Source organism: Oncorhynchus gorbuscha, linkage group LG09 (genome assembly GCF_021184085.1).
Source record: "Oncorhynchus gorbuscha isolate QuinsamMale2020 ecotype Even-year linkage group LG09, OgorEven_v1.0, whole genome shotgun sequence".
NCBI lineage: Eukaryota > Metazoa > Chordata > Actinopteri > Salmoniformes > Salmonidae > Oncorhynchus > Oncorhynchus gorbuscha.
Window position 1 is genome coordinate 28,547,969 of NC_060181.1, and position 18,949 is coordinate 28,566,917.

The following is an 18,949-nucleotide window of genomic DNA, read 5'->3' on the forward strand; positions in this document are numbered from 1 at the left end:
TTCATGTCTCCTCCGTTACTTTTCTCGGTTCCGTTATTTCCGCTGAAGGCATTCAGATGGATTCCGCTAAGGTCCAAGCTGTCAGTGATTGGCCCGTTCCAAGGTCACGTGTCGAGTTGCAGCGCTTTTTAGGTTTCGCTAATTTCTATCGGCGTTTCATTCGTAATTTCGGTCAAGTTGCTGCCCCTCTCACAGCTCTTACTTCTGTCAAGACGTGTTTTAAGTGGTCCGGTTCCGCCCAGGGAGCTTTTGATCTTCTAAAAGAACGTTTACGTCCGCTCCTATCCTCGTTACTCCTGACGTCACTAGACAATTCATTGTCGAGGTTGACGCTTCAGAGGTAGGCGTGGGAGCCATTCTATCCCAGCGCTTCCAGTCTGACGATAAGGTTCATCCTTGCGCTTATTTTTCTCATCGCCTGTCGCCATCTGAGCGCAACTATGATGTGGGTAACCGTGAACTGCTCGCCATCCGCTTAGCCCTAGGCGAATGGCGACAGTGGTTGGAGGGGGCGACCGTTCCTTTTGTCGTTTGGACAGACCATAAGAACCTTGAGTACATCCGTTCTGCCAAACGACTTAATGCCCGTCAAGCTCGTTGGGCGTTGTTTTTCGCTCGTTTCGAGTTTGTGATTTCTTACCGTCCGGGTAGCAAGAACACCAAGCCTGATGCCTTATCCCGTCTGTTTAGTTCTTCTGTGGCTTCTACTGATCCCGAGGGATTCTTCCTTATGGGCGTGTTGTCGGGTTAACAGTCTGGGGAATTGAAAGACAGGTTAAGCAAGCACTCACGCACACTGCGTCGCCGCGCGCTTGTCCTAGTAACCTCCTTTTCGTTCCTGTTTCCACTCGTCTGGCTGTTCTTCAGTGGGCTCACTCTGCCAAGTTAGCTGGTCATCCCGGTGTTCGAGGCACTCTTGCGTCTATTCGCCAGCGCTTTTGGTGGCCGACTCAGGAGCGTGACACGCGCCGTTTCGTGGCTGCTTGTTCGGACTGCGCGCAGACTAAGTCGGGTAACTCTCCTCCTGCCGGTCGTCTCAGACCGCTCCCCATTCCTTCTCGACCATGGTCTCACATCGCCTTAGACTTCATTACCGGTCTGCCTTTGTCTGCGGGGAAGACTGTGATTCTTACGGTTGTCGATAGGTTCTCTAAGGCGGCACATTTCATTCCCCTCGCTAAACTTCCTTCCGCTAAGGAGACGGCACAAATCATTATTGAGAATGTATTCAGAATTCATGGCCTTCCGTTAGACGCCGTTTCAGACAGAGGCCCGCAATTCACGTCACAGTTTTGGAGGGAGTTCTGTCGTTTGATTGGTGCGTCCGTCAGTCTCTCTTCCGGGTTTCATCCCCAGTCTAACGGTCAAGCAGAGAGGGCCAATCAGACGATTGGTCGCATACTACGCAGCCTTTCTTTCAGAAACCCTGCGTCTTGGGCAGAACAGCTCCCCTGGGCAGAATACGCTCACAATTCGCTTCCTTCGTCTGCTACCGGGTTATCTCCGTTTCAGAGTAGTCTGGGTTACCAGCCTCCTCTGTTCTCATCCCAGCTTGCCGAGTCCAGCGTTCCCTCCGCTCAAGCGTTTGTCCAACGTTGTGAGCGCACCTGGAGGAGGGTGAGGTCTGCACTTTGCCGTTACAGGGCACAGACGGTGAGAGCCGCCAATAAACGCAGGATTAAGAGTCCAAGGTATTGTTGCGGCCAGAGAGTGTGGCTTTCCACTCGCAACCTTCCTCTTACGACAGCTTCTCGTAAGTTGACTCCGCGGTTCATTGGTCCGTTCCGTGTCTCCCAGGTCGTCAATCCTGTCGCTGTGCGACTGCTTCTTCCGCGACATCTTCGTCGCGTCCATCCTGTCTTCCATGTCTCCTGTGTTAAGCCCTTTCTTCGCACCCCGTTCGTCTTCCCTCCCCCCTCCCGTCCTTGTCGAGCGCACCTATTTACAAGGTACATAAGATCATGGACATGCGTTCTCGGGGACGGGGTCACCAATACTTAGTGGATTGGGAGGGTTACGGTCCTGAGGAGAGGAGTTGGGTTCCGTCTCGGGACGTGCTGGACCGTTCACTCATCGATGATTTCCTCCGTTGCCGCCAGGATTCCTCCTCGAGTGCGCCAGGAGGCGCTCGGTGAGTGGGGGTACTGTCATGTTTGTCATTTATTATCATGTCTTGTCCCTGTGCTCCCCATTCTATTCGTTTCCCTCTGCTGGTCTTATTAGGTTCTTTCCCTCTTTCTATCCCTCTCTCTCCCCCTCCCTCTCTCACTCTCTCGCTCTCTCTTCTCTCTTTCGTTCCGTTCCTGCTCCCAGCTGTTCCTATTCCCCTAATCATCATTTAGTCTTCCCACACCTGTTCCCGATCCTTTCCCCTGATTGGAGTCCCTATTTATTCCTTTGTGTTCCGTTCCTGTCCTGTCGGTTCCTTGTTTAGAATTCACCGTGCTGTGATTGTGTATCGCCCTGTCCTGTCGTGTTTTTGCTGTGATTGTGTATCGCCCTGTCCTGTCGTGTTTTTTGCCTTCATCAGATGCTGCGTGTGAGCAGGTGTCTCTGTCAACTACGGCCTGCGCCTACCCGAAGCGACCTGCAGTCTGTGGCCGCTTCTCCTGTTATTCCCCCTCTACAGACTAGAGGATTTCTGTTATTCCCTGTTTGGACTTGAATAAACTCTGTTTCTGTTAAGTCGCTTTTGGGTCCTCTTTCACCTGCATGACAGAGTGTGTGTATGTGTGTTTGCTGTGTGTGTGTGTGTGAGTGTTTGCTGTGTGTGTGTGTGTGAGTGCGTTAAGGTGTGCACAAGTTTTTGACATTCTATTGACAGTGAACTGTAGCCATAGAACAAGTTAAACTATCGACCCCAAACAACTTTGCATAAATAAATGTTTAATTCTATTCAGCGAAAACTGCCTGACTATTTGACTTTCACAGTTCAGAAAATAAATGAAACACAAACGTCTTCCTCCTATTGACTTCACAGTCAAAGAAAGAAACAGACAGAGAAAGATGAGAAAGAGTGGCCTTTTGAATTGAATGGAATTGAATTAAGAGACAGAGAGAGAGAAACAGAGTGAAAGAGAGAGATAGAGACAGAGACAGAAATAGAGAGACAGAAAGAGAGAGAGACAGAGAGAGAGACAGAGAGAGAGAGTGAAATACAGAGAGAGAGACAGAGTGACTGATAGACAGAGAGAGAGACAGCGAGAGATAAAGAGAGAGAGACTTAGAGAGAGAGAGTGAAATACAGAGAGAGAGAGGAGAGAGACTGATAGACAAAGAAAGACTGAGAAACAGAGAGAGTGACAGACAGAGAGAGAGACTGAGAGAGACAGAGAGAGAGACTGAGAGAGACAGAGACTGAGGGAGAGAGAGACAGAGAGAGAGAGAGACAGAGACAGCGACCGAGGGAGAGAGAGACAGAGACAGAGAGACAGAGACTGAAGGAGAGAAAGACAGAGACAAAGATTGAGGGAGACAGACAGAGACAGAGAGACAGAGACTGAGGGAGAGAGAGACAGAGACTGAGGGAGAGAGAGAGAGAGAGAGAGAGACTGAGGGCGAGAGAGACAGAGACAGAGAGAGAGGGTGAGAGAGACAGAGACAGCGAGAGAGACAGACTGAGGGCGAGAGAGACAGAGACAGAGAGCGAGACAGAGAGAGACTGGGGGAGAGAGAGCGAGAGCGAGAGATACTGAGAGACAGAGAGAGACAGAGAAACAGAGAGAGAGACTGAGTGTGACAGACAGAGAGAGGTGAGTAGATAGGACGTGGGGTTAAGTGAGAGGGATATTAGGAGTGTTTTTAAATCACTGTGAACGAGCTGCAGCAGGCAGCAGCCACTACAGACACACATCTCACTACTCACTGACAATACATACTACTGTACTGTGTCGCTTCTGACTGCCAATATATACTACTGTACTGTGTGTCGCTTCTGATTGACAATTTATACTACTGTACTGTGTGTCACTGACAATACATACTACTGTACTGTGTCGCTTCTGACTGACAATATATACTACTGTACTGTGTGTCGCTTCTGATTGACAATATATACTACTGTACTGTGTGTCACTGACAATACATTCTACTGTACTGTGTGTCACTTCTGACTGACAATACATACTAATGTACTGTGTGTCGCTTCTGATTGACAATATATACTAATGTACTGTGTGTCGCTTCTGACTGACAATATATACTACTGTACTGTGTGTCGCTTCTGACTGACAATATATACTAATGTACTGTGTGTCGCTTCTGACTGACAATATATACTACTGTAATGTGTGTCACTGACAATACATTCTACTGTACTGTGTTTCGCTTCTGACTGACAATACATACTACTGTACTGTGTGTTGCTTCTGACTGACAATACATACTACTGTACTGTGTGTCGCTTCTGACTGACAATACATACTACTGTACTGTGTGTCGCTTCTGACTGACAATACATACTACTGTACTGTGTGTCGCTTCTGACTGACAATACATACTACTGTACTGTGTGTCGCTTCTGACTGACAATACATACTACTGTACTGTGTGTCGCTTCTGACTGACAATACATACTACTGTACTGTGTGTCGCTTCTGACTGACAATACATACTACTGTACTGTGTGTCGCTTCTGACTGACAATACATACTACTGTACTGTGTGTCGCTTCTGAATGGCAGATGGGGGAGAAAGGAGTTGGAGATGGAGGGAGGGATGGGGGAGGGAGACGTAATCTCTGATATTAAAGCTACTCGTCTTGTTCCTCCCCTGGGCGAAGGAGGGAGGACGGGATATGGAGGAAGAGGTAGATTCACAGTTTGATTCCCTCTCCTCTCCCCATCCCCCTCTCACACTGCAATTTCAGTCAATTACCCCAGTCCCATAATTCAATAGAGCCAAACAAGGAAGTGGCCTGGGAGATCTAATTTCATTTAAAGGCATTTATCCAAACAAATTAGACAAGTTGCGACGTTAGAAAATAAGCTGCCAATGTAGAAACCAACGCTCTGCACTTCATCACCGGCCGGGGTGTGTGTGTGTAGGCATAACAAAAGAAAAAAAGACTCTTGGCAGCATTATTATCCAGTACCTGTGAAGGATAATGACAGTAGAGTATAGCAGTAATAATGTAGCTCACAGTCAATGGCTGACACACACACACGCACACAAACGCGTGCGCGCACGCACGAGCACACACACACACACACTCTCCTTGAAGCTGAGGGCCACGATCACTAATGTTTTTTTTTTGTCTTTTAAAGTGCCAGGGCCGTTTTCATCACCATCCCTGTCAATGAAGCCTTATTCATTGTCACGCTTTAAGCCCTCTCACTCACCCACTCTCTCTCCATTATCTCCCCTCACACAGCAGTAAACTCCTAAATCACCCAGGACTAGGATTGTAATTCTTCACCACATAATTGGAGCTATAACCTAATCTAGGGAGCTGAGAGAGAGAGACAGAAAGAGAGAGAGACAGAGAGAGAGACAGAAAGACAGAGAGAGACAGAGAGAGAGGGAGACAGAAGGAGACAGAGAGAGAGAGAGACAGAGAGAGAGACAGAAAGAGAGAGAGACAGAGAGAGACAGAGAGAGAGGGAGACAGAAAGAGACAGAGAGAGACAGAGAGAGACAGAGAGGGAGAGAGAGGGAGAGAGAGAGAGAGAGAGAGAGAGAGAGAGAGAGAGAGAGAGAGAGAGAGAGAGAGAGAGAGAGAGAGAGAGAGAGAGAGAGAGAGAGAAAGCTGAGGAGGAGTGATGTTCAAAAGGCACATCAGGAACCAATCTCTTATAATAATGAGGGAGTTCTCAGTCTGAGAGCCAACATAATTACTAGTGTTCCAGATTAAGGTTTTATCTATCTACAGGACTACTGGTACTGCCGTGACAGTACTGACAGCAGCTCTGCGGAATGCATCCCTCCTATATGACTGACTGACTCAAATTATCTTTAATTAAAGCCACAGTTTTTCTTCTGTCATTTAAAAAAATTAAGTATATTTAAATTTTGAAGAATGTGACATGTATATTACATGATTGACTAACTGGGCAAATAAATATATAATATCATAATATATTTATTACTAGGATTTCTATCTGAAAATGAATGGTACTACTACTTGGTAGTACTTACTTACTAGTACGTACTACTTACTTGGTAAGGAGTAAGGGGTAAGGGTAGGAGGTGGGGTAAGCATAGTTGTGGGACATTCCTAAACGTATGTGTTGTACAGAAAAATAAAAATGTATGGCAAACCGTGAACCTTTAACCTACTACGCACAGACTACGCACAGACTGATGGTAACTCTTCCTTCAGCGCTGTCCTACGCCAGGGAAAGTCTTTACACATACTTTGAAGGCGGAAGGCTTTAATCACTAATGATTCGCTTTAGTTATGTCAATCATCCACCATGGGAAAGAATTGGAATGGTTGTTACCACTGCTATATATTTAGTTTTTTAAAGACAGGATGTGCCAGTGCCATGGTGTTTTCTACTTGTTAGACAGGATGTACCATGGTGTTTTCTACTTGTTAGACAGGATGCGCCATGGTGTTTTCTACTTGTTAGACAGGATGCGCCATGGTGTTTTCTACTTGTTAGACAGGATGTGCCATGGTGTTTTCTACTTGTTAGACAGGATGTGCCATGGTGTTTTCTACTTGTTAGACAGGATGCGCCATGGTGTTTTCTACTTGTTAGACAGGATGCGCCATGGTGTTTTCTACTTGTTAGACAGGATGCGCCATGGTGTTTTCTACTTGTTAGACAGGATGCGCCATGGTGTTTCTATGCTGGTGTTTTCTAGTTAGACAGGATGCGCCATGGTGTTTTCTACTTGTTAGACAGGATGCGCCATGGTGTTTTCTACTTGTTAGACAGGATGCGCCATGGTGTTTTCTACTTGTTATGTGCTTGTTGACAGGATGTGCCATGGTGTTTTCTACTTGTTAGACAGGATGCGCCATGGTGTTTTCTACTTGTTAGACAGGATGCGCCATGGTGTTTTCTACTTGTTAGACAGGATGCGCCATGGTGTTTTCTACTTGTTAGACAGGATGCGCCATGGTGTTTTCTACTTGTTAGACAGGATGCGCCATGGTGTTTTCTACTTGTTAGACAGGATGCGCCAGCGCCATGGTGTTTTCTACTTGTTAGACAGGATGTGCCAGCGCCATGGTGTTTTCTACTTGTTAGACAGGATGTGCCAGCGCCATGGTGTTTTCTACTTGTTAGACAGGATGTGCCAGCGCCATGGTGTTTTCTACTTGTTAGACAGGATGTGCCAGCGCCATGGTGTTTTCTACTTGTTAGACAGGATGTGCCAGCGCCATGGTGTTTTCTACTTGTTAGACAGGATGTGCCAGCGCCATGGTGTTTTCTACTTGTTAGACAGGATGTGCCAGCGCCATGGTGTTTTCTACTTGTTAGACAGGATGTACCAGCGCCATGGTGTTCTCTACTTGTTAGACAGGATGTGCCAGCGCCAGGGTTTTTCTACTTGTTAGACAGGATGTGCCAGTGCCATGGTGTTTTCTACTTATTTGTTTATTAAACTGTGTGAACAAAGCCTGAATGATTGATTGGTGACATGAAACTCCAAGCCTTGAGACAAGTTTAAATTGTGTCTGTGTGTGTGTGTGTGCCTGAGTTCCTGCAAGTCTACCACATTATCCCTCACAAATATCCCCTTGCTCTGCTCCTCAACTCTCCCAACAGTACATTGTTCGCAAAGCTCCGGTGTCAATCACACACTATTTCACACCGAGCCCAATCTAAACTGTATGTAAGTAAGTCTATCAGTCTAAAAACAAACAGACACGTTCAAACTCCCTGCACAACGATGCCATGCCTAGCTGTCAATTAAACAAACCGCTATCTCAACCTGCTAGAAAACTATCAGTCACTCAGGACCCATTTCACTATCCCACATGACTATCTCACATTTACCTGTCAAAATGTCCCAAAACTAGCTAAGCTCTATTTCCCTGTCAAGGCAGTGTATCTCTATCGGATGTTTCCATCTACATGACATAGCTCAGTACATATCTAACTCTGCTATTTGGCTCAGGAGGTTTTGCTGCTCCAGGTTTCTGTGAACCTTGACCTCTGCTCAGAGGGATGCTGGGAGCAGAGAGCTGCCTTCACATGCAGGCTTAGAGACCTTTTCTCTCTCTCTCTCTCAATTCAATTTAAATTTAAGGGCTTTATTGGCATGGGAAACAAATGTTAACATTACTAAAGCAAGTGAAGTAGATAATAAACAAAGGTGAAATAAACAATACAAATAAACAGTAAACATTACAATCACAGAAGTTCCAAAAGAATAAAGACATTTCAAATGTCCTAATATGTCTATATACAGTGTTGTAACGATGTGCAAATACTTAAAGTACAAAAGGGAAAATAAATCAACATAAATATGGGTTGTATTTACAATGGTGTTTGTTCTTCACTGGTTGCCCTTTTCTTGTGGCAACAGGTCACAAAGCTTGCTGTTGTGATGTAACACTGTGGTGTTTCTCCCAGTAGATTTGGAGTTGTGGGAGAGGAGAGAGAGAGAGAGAGAGAGAGAGAGAGAGAGAGAGAGAGAGAGAGAGAGAGAGAGAGAGAGAGAGAGAGAGAGAGAGAGAGAGAGAGAGAGAGGGGAAAGGAGTGAGAGAGAGAGAGAGAGAGAGAGAGAGAGAGAGAGAGAGAGAGAGAGAGAGAGAGAGAGAGAGAGAGAGAAGAAAAACGAGAGAGAAAGCGAGAGAGCGAGAGAGAGAGGAAAGGAGTGATAGAGAGAGAGAGAGAGAGAGAGAGAGAGAGAGAAGGGAGAGTGAGAGAGCGAGCGAGTGAGAGTGAGCAAGAGAGAGAGCGAGAGAGAGCGAGAGAGAGAGAGTGAGAGAGAAAGAACGAGCGAGAGAGAAAGCGAGAGAGAGAGAGAGAGAGGGGAAAGGAGTGAGGGCGAGAGAGAGAGCGAGAGAGCGAGAGAGCGAGAGAGAGAGCGAGCAAGAGAGAGAGCGCGAGAGAGAGTGAGAGAGAGAGAGAGAGAGAGAGAGAGAGAGAGAGAGAGAGAGAGAGAGAGAGAGAGAGAGAGAGGGGGCGAGAGAGAGAGAGTGAGCAAGAGAGAGAGAGAGAGCGAGAGCAAGAGGAAAGGAGTGAGGGCGAGAGAGAGTGGGGAAAGGAGTGAGGGCAAGAGAGAGTGAGAGCGAGAGAGGAAAGGAGTGAGAGCGATAGAGCGAGCGAGAGAGAGATAGAGGAAAGGAGTGAGGGCGAGAGAGAGAGAGTGAGGAAAGGAGTGAGGGCGAGAGAGAGAGAGAGTGAGAGCGAGAGAGGAAAGGAGTGAGAGCGATAGAGCGAGAGAGCGAGAGAGAGAGCGAGAGAGAGAGAGAGCGAGAGAGGAAAGGAGTGAGAGCGAGAGAGAGAGAGTGAGAGAGGAAAGGAGTGAGGGCGAGAGAGAGTGAGAGCGAGAGAGGAAAGGAGTGAGAGTGATAGAGCGAGCGAGAGAGAGAGAGAGGAAAGGAGTGAGGGCGAGAGAGAGAGAGTGAGGAAAGGAGTGAGGGCGAGAGAGAGAGAGTGAGGAAAGGAGTGAGGGCGAGAGAGAGAGAGTGAGGAAAGGAGTGAGGGCGAGAGCAAGAGAGAGAGAGGAAAGACTCCAGCCTCCAAATCAACCTTGATGCCTTCTTATAGATGACTGGTGTAAATGAAGCCCTAAAACAGACTGATAGTAATTTACAATACTAAACTAAGCCCTGTCGCATTGTGTGTGTATGTGTGTACCAATCACCCCTCCTTTTCCCAATCCACCATGGATCAGCCACATTTATTCCACTTTTCACAACTGTCAGGAAAGAAGGGAATGAAACGGAAGAGAAGACGCGCTCGGTTGTCCCAAATGTCTCAACGTCTTCGTCACTCACCCAGATGAACGTTTCCATCCCGCTGCTGCCTGAGCACACACAAACCCAAACACACACACGTAATGCTGCCTGAGCTCAGACATTTCCCTTATGTGCTTTTGATGTTTTCATCTGCAGGAAAGCAAAGTCATCTGTTCCTGACATCTATTTTTAATTTCCCCCCACCACTAGGTTTGTTGCTGCTCAACATGAAACACACCGGCGTAAACAAATGTAGCGTCAAGGACAGAGATACAATTATGGATGTATCTAACCAAGAGGGTCTGGTACTAACACTATGGATGTCTCTAACCAAGAGGGTCTGGTACTAACATTATGGATGTCTCTAACCAAGAGGGTCTGGTACTAACATTATAGATGTCTCTAACTGGTACAACATTATGGATGGGGGTCTGGTACTAACATTATGGATGTCTCTAACCAAGAGGGTCTGGTACTAACATTATGGATGTCTCTAACCAAGAGGGTCTGGTACTAACATTATAGATGTCTCTAACCAAGAGGGTCTGGTACTAACATTATGGATGTCTCTAACCAAGAGGGTCTGGTACTAACATTATAGATGTCTCTAACCAAGAGGGTCTGGTACTAACATTATAGATGTCTCTAACCAAGAGGGTCTGGTACTAACATTATAGATGTCTCTAACCAAGAGGGTCTGGTACTAACATTATGGATGTCTCTAAGAAAGAGGGTCTGGTACTAACATATCATGTCTCTAACCAAGAGGGTCTGGTACTAACATTATAGATGTCTCTAACCAAGAGGGTCTGGTACTAACATTATAGATGTCTCTAACCAAGAGGGTCTGGTACTAACATTATAGATGTCTCTAAGAAAGAGGGTCTGGTACTAACATTATAGATGTCTCTAAGAAAGAGGGTCTGGTACTAACATTATAGATGTCTCTAAGAAAGAGGGTCTGGAACTAACATTATAGATGTCTCTAACCAAGAGGGTCTGGTACTAACATTATAGATGTCTCTAACTCTGGTACTAACATTATGATGTCTCTAAGAAAGAGGGTCTGGTACTAACATTATAGATGTCTCTAAGAAAGAGGGTCTGGTCTGATGTACTAACATTATAGATGTCTCTAAGAAAGAGGGTCTGGTACTAACATTATGATGTCTCTAACCAAGAGGGGTCTGGTACTAACATTATAGATGTCTCTAAGAAAGAGGGTCTGTTACTAACATTATAGATGTCTCTAAGAAAGAGGGTCTGGTACTAACATTATAGATGTCTCTAACCAAGAGGGTCTGGTACTAACATTATAGATGTCTCTAACCAAGAGGGTCTGGTACTAACACCATGGATGTCTCTAACCAAGAGGGTCTGGTACTAACATTATAGATGTCTCTAACCAAGAGGGTCTGGTACTAACACTATGGATGTCTCTAACCAAGAGGGTCTGGTACTAACATTATGGATGTCTCTAACCAAGAGGGTCTGGTACTAACATTATAGATGTCTCTAACCAAGAGGGTCTGGTACTAACATTATGGATGTCTCTAAGAAAGAGGGTCTGGTACTAACATTATAGATGTCTCTAAGAAAGAGGGTCTGGTACTAACATTATAGATGTCTCTAAGAAAGAGGGTCTGGTACTAACATTATAGATGTACTCTGGTAACATTATAGATGTCTCTAACCAAGAGGGTCTGGTACTAACATTATAGATGTCTCTAACCAAGAGGGTCTGGTACTAACATTATAGGTCTCTAACCAAGAGGGTCTGGTACTAACATTATAGATGTCTCTAAGAAAGAGGGTCTGGTACTAACATTATAGATGTCTCTAAGAAAGAGGGTCTGGTACTAACATTATAGATGTCTCTAAGAAAGAGGGTCTGGTACTAACATTATGGATGTCTCTAAGAAAGAGGGTCTGGTACTAACATTATAGATGTCTCTAAGAAAGAGGGTCTGGTACTAACATTACTCATTAAGATGTCTCTAAGAGGGTCTGGTACTAACATTATAGATGTCTCTAAGAAAGAGGGTCTGGTACTAACATTATAGATGTCTCTAAGAAAGAGGGTCTGGTACTAACACCATGGATGTCTCTAAGAAAGAGGGTCTGGTACTAACATTATAGATGTCTCTAAGAAAGAGGGTCTGGTACTAACATTATAGATGTCTCTAAGAAAGAGGGTCTGGTACTAACATTATGGATGTCTCTAAGAAAGAGGGTCTGGTACTAACATTATGGATGTCTCTAAGAAAGAGGGTCTGGTACTAACATTATAGATGTCTCTAACCAAGAGGGTCTGGTACTAACATTATAGATGTCTCTAACTGGTACAACATTATAGATGTCTCTAAGAAAGAGGGTCTGGTACTAACATTATAGATGTCTCTAACCAAGAGGGTCTGGTACTAACATTATAGATGTCTCTAACCAAGAGGGTCTGGTACTAACACCATGGATGTATCTAACCAAGAGGGTCTGGTACTAACACCATGGATGTCTCTAAGAAAGAGGGTCTGGTACTAACATTATAGATGTCTCTAACCAAGAGGGTCTGGTACTAACACCATGGATGTCTCTAACCAAGAGGGTCTGGTACTAACACTATGGATGTCTCTAAGAAAGAGGGTCTGGTACTAACATTATAGATGTCTCTAAGAAAGAGGGTCTGGTACTAACACTATGGATGTCTCTAACCAAGAGGGTCTGGTACTAACATTATAGATGTCTCTAAGAAAGAGGGTCTGGTACTAACACTATGGATGTCTCTAACCAAGAGGGTCTGGTACTAACATTATAGATGTCTCTAAGAAAGAGGGTCTGGTACTAACACCATGGATGTCTCTAACCAAGAGGGTCTTATAGATGTCTCTAAGAAAGAGGGTCTAAACATTATGGATGTCTCTAAGAAAGAGGGTCTGGTACTAACATTATAGATGTCTCTAAGAAAGAGGGTCTGGTACTAACACCATGGATGTCTCTAAGAAAGAGGGTCTGGTACTAACATTATAGTACTAACACCATGGATGTCTCTAACCAAGAGGGTCTGGATAACATTATGGATGTCTCTAACCAAGAGGGTCTGGTACTAACACCATGGATGTCTCTAAGAAAGAGGGTCTGGTACTAACACTATAGATGTCTCTATCTGGTACTAACATTATAGATGTCTCTGATCTGTACTAACATTATGGATGTCTCTAAGAAGAGGGTCTGGTACTAACATTATGGATGTCTCTAACCAAGAGGGTCTGGTACTAACACATGGATGGATGTCTCTAAGAAAGAGGGTCTGGTACTAACATTATGGATGTCTCTATGGATCTGGTACTAACATTATGGATGTCTCTAAGAAAGAGGGTCTGGTACTAACATTATAGATGTCTCTAAGAAAGAGGGTCTGGTACTAACACTATGGATGTCTCTAACCAAGAGGGTCTGGTACTAACACCATGGATGTCTCTAACCAAGAGGGTCTGGTACTAACATTATGGATGTCTCTAACCAAGAGGGTCTGGTACTAACATTATAGATGTCTCTAAGAAAGAGGGTCTGGTACTAACACTATGGATGTCTCTAACCAAGAGGGTCTGGTACTAACATTATGGATGTCTCTAACCAAGAGGGTCTGGTACTAATATTATGGATGTCTCTAACCAAGAGGGTCTGGTACTAACATGGATGTCTCTATGGATTATAGATGTCTCTAACCAAGAGGGTCTGGTACTAACACTATGGATGTCTCTAAGAACAGGGTCTGGTACTAACATTATGGATGTCTCTAACCAAGAGGGTCTGGTACTAACATTGGATGTCTCTAACCAAGATGTCTAACATTATAGATGTCCAAGAAAGGGTCTGGTACTAACACTATGGATGTATCTAACCAAGATGGTCTGGTACTAACATTATGGATGTCTCTAAGAAAGAGGGTCTGGTACTAACACCATGGATGTCTCTAACCAAGAGGGTCTGGTACTAACACCATGGATGTCTCTAACCAAGAGGGTCTGGTACTAACATTATGAATGTCTCTAACCAACAGGGTCTGGTACTAACACTATGGATGTCTCTAACCAACAGGGTCTGGTACTAACACTATGGATGTCTCTCACCAACAGGGTCTGGTACTAACACTATGGATGTCTCTCACCAACAGGGTCTGGTACCTATGGCATGCTCTATGCTAACTTTTTTCCCAAGGAGTAAATGCGCTCCTAAATGAAAAAATGTAGGAGCACACAAAGAAATTCAGGAGCACAGTGAAAAATGTAACAGAGTTTATTAACAAACTATGTATTACATACATATTTATACTGCGTGTGTGCGTGTACTAAGGGACACACATCTTTGGAACAGCACATACCACCAAAATCACATATTGACCCAAGCCTACTAGACACAAAGGATATCAGTTATCCAGCTGATTTTGTACGTTGGCTGTCTGGCACGCTTAGAGGTCAGCCAGCGGTCCACGGCAGGAGTGGGATAGAACTCCTCAACAGAAGACCCCTCCAGGCTGATCCTCATCTTCGGCGGTGGAGACCCCAAGGCAGGTTCTTGTCGAATTCTTAATCCGGTTCTGCGCAGAGAAGTCTCGCTCACATTGGGCGGCTGAAATGGGCAGCACCAGCATAAGCTGCACCAACTCCAGTATGTTCTAGGGAAAATATTATATCTTTCAATTTCATTTAACCTCTTACCATTAACTTATCAAAACCAACCATAGGATACCATACATAACCCCTCAGGACTGTTAGCCTACCTTGTAATCGTGCCTGTAGGGGTCCTTTGTCAACATGGTCTCCCACAGGCCACTGTAGGACTTTCCTTTAATTTGTGGCTGACCAGGATTTTCAGCCCCTGCCACTCATCCTGGATTGCAGCCATGTTGCACCCCGATCTGCAGGATTGAAGAGAGCAAGTGAGTTTGAAAATATGCAAACATAACATTGTCTCATATGGCAATGCAGTGTCAAATAAATTCTTACCTCTCTAGAGGCTCCTTGAAATGCCTCATCAGGTCTGCCACACCATCATTGCCAAAGGTGAGAAGGCTGGCCTGGTCTTCTGGCCATGTGTCAGGGTTTAGCACTCTGAAAGACTCCACTGGGATCTGGACACCCTCATTCTTCAGCAAACCACCAAACCTGGCTTTGAGATCATCCACGCCCATGTTGATGGCCGCCTTCATGTGCCGCTTCAGCTGGGGACTGGTGAGGTCCATGAAGCCTTTCAGATTCACATTCAGTGTTATTCCCTTTAACAGAAATAACACACACACACACACACGCACACACGCACACGCACACACACACTGAAATGTCTGGGCATATGTCGGACTCTCATAAAACAACGTAAAGACTTCTCCATCGCATTTCCCTCCTTATCCTCAAATCGTTTTATTGGGCAACGAATACATTGATTCTCACACTGAGAATCTGTCTTAATTATAGATTTTAATCATCGATTTCTCATATATCCTAACAAGCTCTCATCCTAACACACCTGGAATCTCCTCTCATCACCCTGCTGCTGAGCAAGCATGGTCTGAAGATTTAGTGCTTCCAGTCTGGTCACTGTCTTCCTCAACTCTGATGTGGCTTGGGGGAGGATCAGGTCATTCCTTGGCAGGGTGAGGCTAAGTGAAGACAGCTGCTCAAACATGTCTGAAACAAAATGGCAGAATACACAAAAGAGTGCATTCACCATTTCCCACTTTATTAGTTAAGTAGTGAGTAAATAAACTGTCACCTGTCAATTACTTGATTCTGAAAGTTCATTTGAGTCTTGAACCTATTTTTAAAAAACTAGTATGGTATTACATTTCCTGTGTAAAAGTGATCTTTTTTACCCTCCCTTGAACTTCTGTTGTTGATGCTACGGCCAGGTGTTCCATGTGCTGCAGAACAACGGAGTACGGGCCTTCGTCAGTGGCAAGGTCCTTGTCTTGTCCATGCTGTAGGAACACTGAGCTCTCTGTGGACATGGGGGATCCAGCGAGTTCCCTTGACGCTAGACGGTGTGCAAATATCCACACCGAGCTCTTGCCCGAGAACAAAGAGCTCTCGTTTGGATTTTCCGCTGAAGTGATACATCTTCCATATCAGATTCAGAAGATCGTACACGACAGACAGCTATGGCTCTTTCTTCTGAATGGTCAGTAGTGCCAGCTCTAGTCTGTGAAAGTCAGAACAGAATCTTCCAAACAATTCACTGTCTCCTTCCCCCTGTCTCTTGTGCCAGCAGAAAACAATAATTCTGTGGTATTCCAGCACTTAGCGCACGCACACAGACACACACACACACATTATTGTTTAACATTCTCTGCTAGCAAATAAAACTAAATCATAGATCATTTATTTGTTACAAACCTATGAGGCATACAGTGGATTGGGATGATATGCCCCCCTGCCTCTCTCTGCAGGTGGGCAATCACTCCCCCACGGTGGTCCTTGTTCACGGAGGCACCATCTGCCCCGAAGGAGATGTATTTCTTCATCCATGACCCTCCATCCTCCTCTGGGCAAACAGCACCAAATGTGGCCTTGGTGGCATCCAAAACACCTCGAATGACAACACAAAAAAACAATTACACAAAAGTATTTCTGACAAACTAAATTATCTTCGTTATGAATAATGATTAAACTTTACACAAGAATAAAGCCTATAAAGAGGAACAACTTACCAATGGCATGAGAATGCTCAAGGGTCTGTTGTCCGACCAGGAGATTGACTGGCTTCCCATCCTCCAACAAGCGTACGTAGACAATCTCACATTCGGTGTTGGATATATCAGTGTCTCCGTCTATTAGAACGGCAAGATACTTTGCGGATTTCAGCTTCGCTGACAGGCTCTCTCTCATTATGTCAGCAATTTAACCGATCATCTCCGCACATCACATCATTGTCGTATGTGGGATTAATGTCAACTCAGATGCGGGCTTCCTGACGCGAAGGACGAAGGCCTGTTTCAGCAACCGACAATATTTGCAGAACACGACGTTGTTTTCGAACTCTAGCCGTGTGAACATTTTGAGCCAATGTATATGTTCTCCCTCCACCGGCTACAGTGGACGTAGAAGTGACAGCTGGGTTCAAGGTAGCGTCACTAACGTTGTTCCCAGCATCCTGAACGTTAGCAGCCATGACAACGTTAGCCACCTCAGGTAAACCTTGTGAAGAGGCTTCATTAGTTGAACCTTGCGAATCCCCCTCGCCGGATTCCTCTTTCTCCTCGTCTCTTTTTCACTTAAAATAAAATTGAATGGGCTTCATTTTTAGCGATGTTTGCACGTTAACTTATAGCCTATACCGATACTATTTTCCAATGTTGTTCACCTTTCTCTCTCTGACTGGACTGCGTCATCACAGGAAACTCTACTGTGTTTGGCGCATGCCACTTGTGGAATGTGGGACTTGTAGTTTTTAAACAATTAGCAGCGGGGGGAAAATAGATTACAGTAGGTTGTCAGTCATCTTTAATCGCGCACACTGCTCGTAAATCATTTTTCCGGTTCACACATATCAATTTTTAGGGGCAAATGCGAGTGAAATACTCGCACTGTAGAGCCCTGTATGGATGTCTCAAAGAAAGGAAAGAGGGTCTAGTACTAACACTATGGATGTCTCTAACCAAGAGGGTTTGGTACTAACACTATGGATGTCTCTAGCCAAGAGGGTCTGGTACTAACACTATGGATGTCTCTAACCAAGAGGGTCTGGTACTAACACTAGGGATGTATCTAACCAACAGGGTCTGGTACTAACATTATGGATGTATCTAACCAAGAGGGTCTGGTACTAACACTATGGATGTATCTAACCAAGAGGGTCTGGTACTAACACTATGGATGTCTCTAACCAAGAGGGTTTGGTACTAACACTATGGATGTATCTAACCAAGAGGGTCTGGTACTAACACTATGGATGTCTCTAACCAAGAGGGTTTGGTACTAACATTATGGATGTATCTAACCAAGAGGTTCTGGTACTAACATTATGGATGTCTCTAACCAAGAGGGTTTGGTACTAACATTATGGATGTATCTAACCAAGAGGGTCTGGTACTAACATTATGGATGTCTCTAACCAAGAGGGTTTGGTACTAACATTATGGATGTCTCTAACCAACAGGGTCTGGTACTAACATTATGGATGGTCTATTCTGGATCCCCTGGTAGTAGAACATACATTCTGAATCTGCAAAAAGACATATGATCGTTGGAGTTGGTCTATATAGTATTTATAATACTCAGAAGGTTAATGTAATAGAGATTTTTGAGAATAATATAAAATAGAATAGAATAGAAAAAATAGAATAGCATACATATCACACTCATACACACAGTGGATAGGATGGAAGCAGCACAGGATCAGCTGCAGAGCACAAGAGCACTGTTCAGTTGTGGAACCTATTGAGGCTTTCTAAAGACTAGTGCACAATGTCTATCTTCTCATGACACTCTCCAGATATTGATCATCAGTTGACATGAAGCACCTGCCACAAAAACGAGTCCTAACCTCCTCTGATTGTCATTGATTTCCATTCAAAATCTTTCCGACCCTCCTTGACGTGCATAGAGAGGAGAGGTTATTGAGTTGAGTTAGCGAGGATTTATCTCATCATTGATTTCTGGCTACTGCATTAGAGGGGGATTTGCAGTACAGTACATATGATCGATTCCCATTGTGGGCTCTGCCAGTCAGAAGTACACTATCACAGAAATGAAACAGACAGTGCCTTCTGTCAACAGAGGGCTGAGAGATACAGGCTCTTGGTGCGTGTCAGTGGGACATGTAGACAATAATCTGTCTGAGTTTGACAGGCCTCACTACACTGACATTGATGCAAACTGTGCCTGGAGCATTAACTGCAACTAAATACAAGTGTGTCTTTGTGCATGCTAATCTCCTGATGTTGTGCCCTTCTAAACTGCACAGTGGCTGACCCTGGCTTCCAACCTCTCAGGATTAATCTGTGAATTTCTCGAGGAGTTGGCTTACGAATTTCTGTGATCTGAAAATTACAATATACAGTACAGTAGTATTGGTCTATTCTATTCTCCTTCT

At 44.7% G+C, this 18,949-nt stretch overlaps 2 protein-coding genes across 4 annotated transcripts in view; both read right to left on the bottom strand.

Annotated features, from left to right (window-relative positions):
* LOC124043357 (retinoic acid receptor alpha-A-like) overlaps positions 1-18,949 on the bottom strand; it is a 124,197-nt gene that overhangs the window by 23,623 nt on the left and 81,625 nt on the right. The window lies entirely within an intron of this gene.
* Positions 14,202-18,930, bottom strand: LOC124043358. 3 transcript variants are annotated; one of them, XR_006840304.1, is made up of 7 exons: positions 16,566-18,930; positions 16,252-16,444; positions 15,732-16,057; positions 15,386-15,546; positions 14,869-15,137; positions 14,643-14,780; positions 14,202-14,537 (listed from the first exon to the last, which is right to left on the bottom strand). XR_006840304.1 is itself a non-coding variant. In XM_046361892.1 (6 exons), exons 2-5 carry the CDS (start codon positions 15,864-15,866, stop codon positions 14,672-14,674), a joined length of 660 nt encoding a protein of 219 aa, XP_046217848.1. In that variant the 5' UTR covers positions 15,867-16,057; positions 16,252-18,930; the 3' UTR covers positions 14,202-14,537; positions 14,643-14,671. The 3 variants fall into 3 exon arrangements, 2 of the variants coding, with proteins under 2 accessions (XP_046217848.1, XP_046217849.1); XM_046361892.1 differs by having other exon boundaries at positions 15,386-15,532; positions 16,252-18,930; XM_046361893.1 differs by having other exon boundaries at positions 16,252-18,930.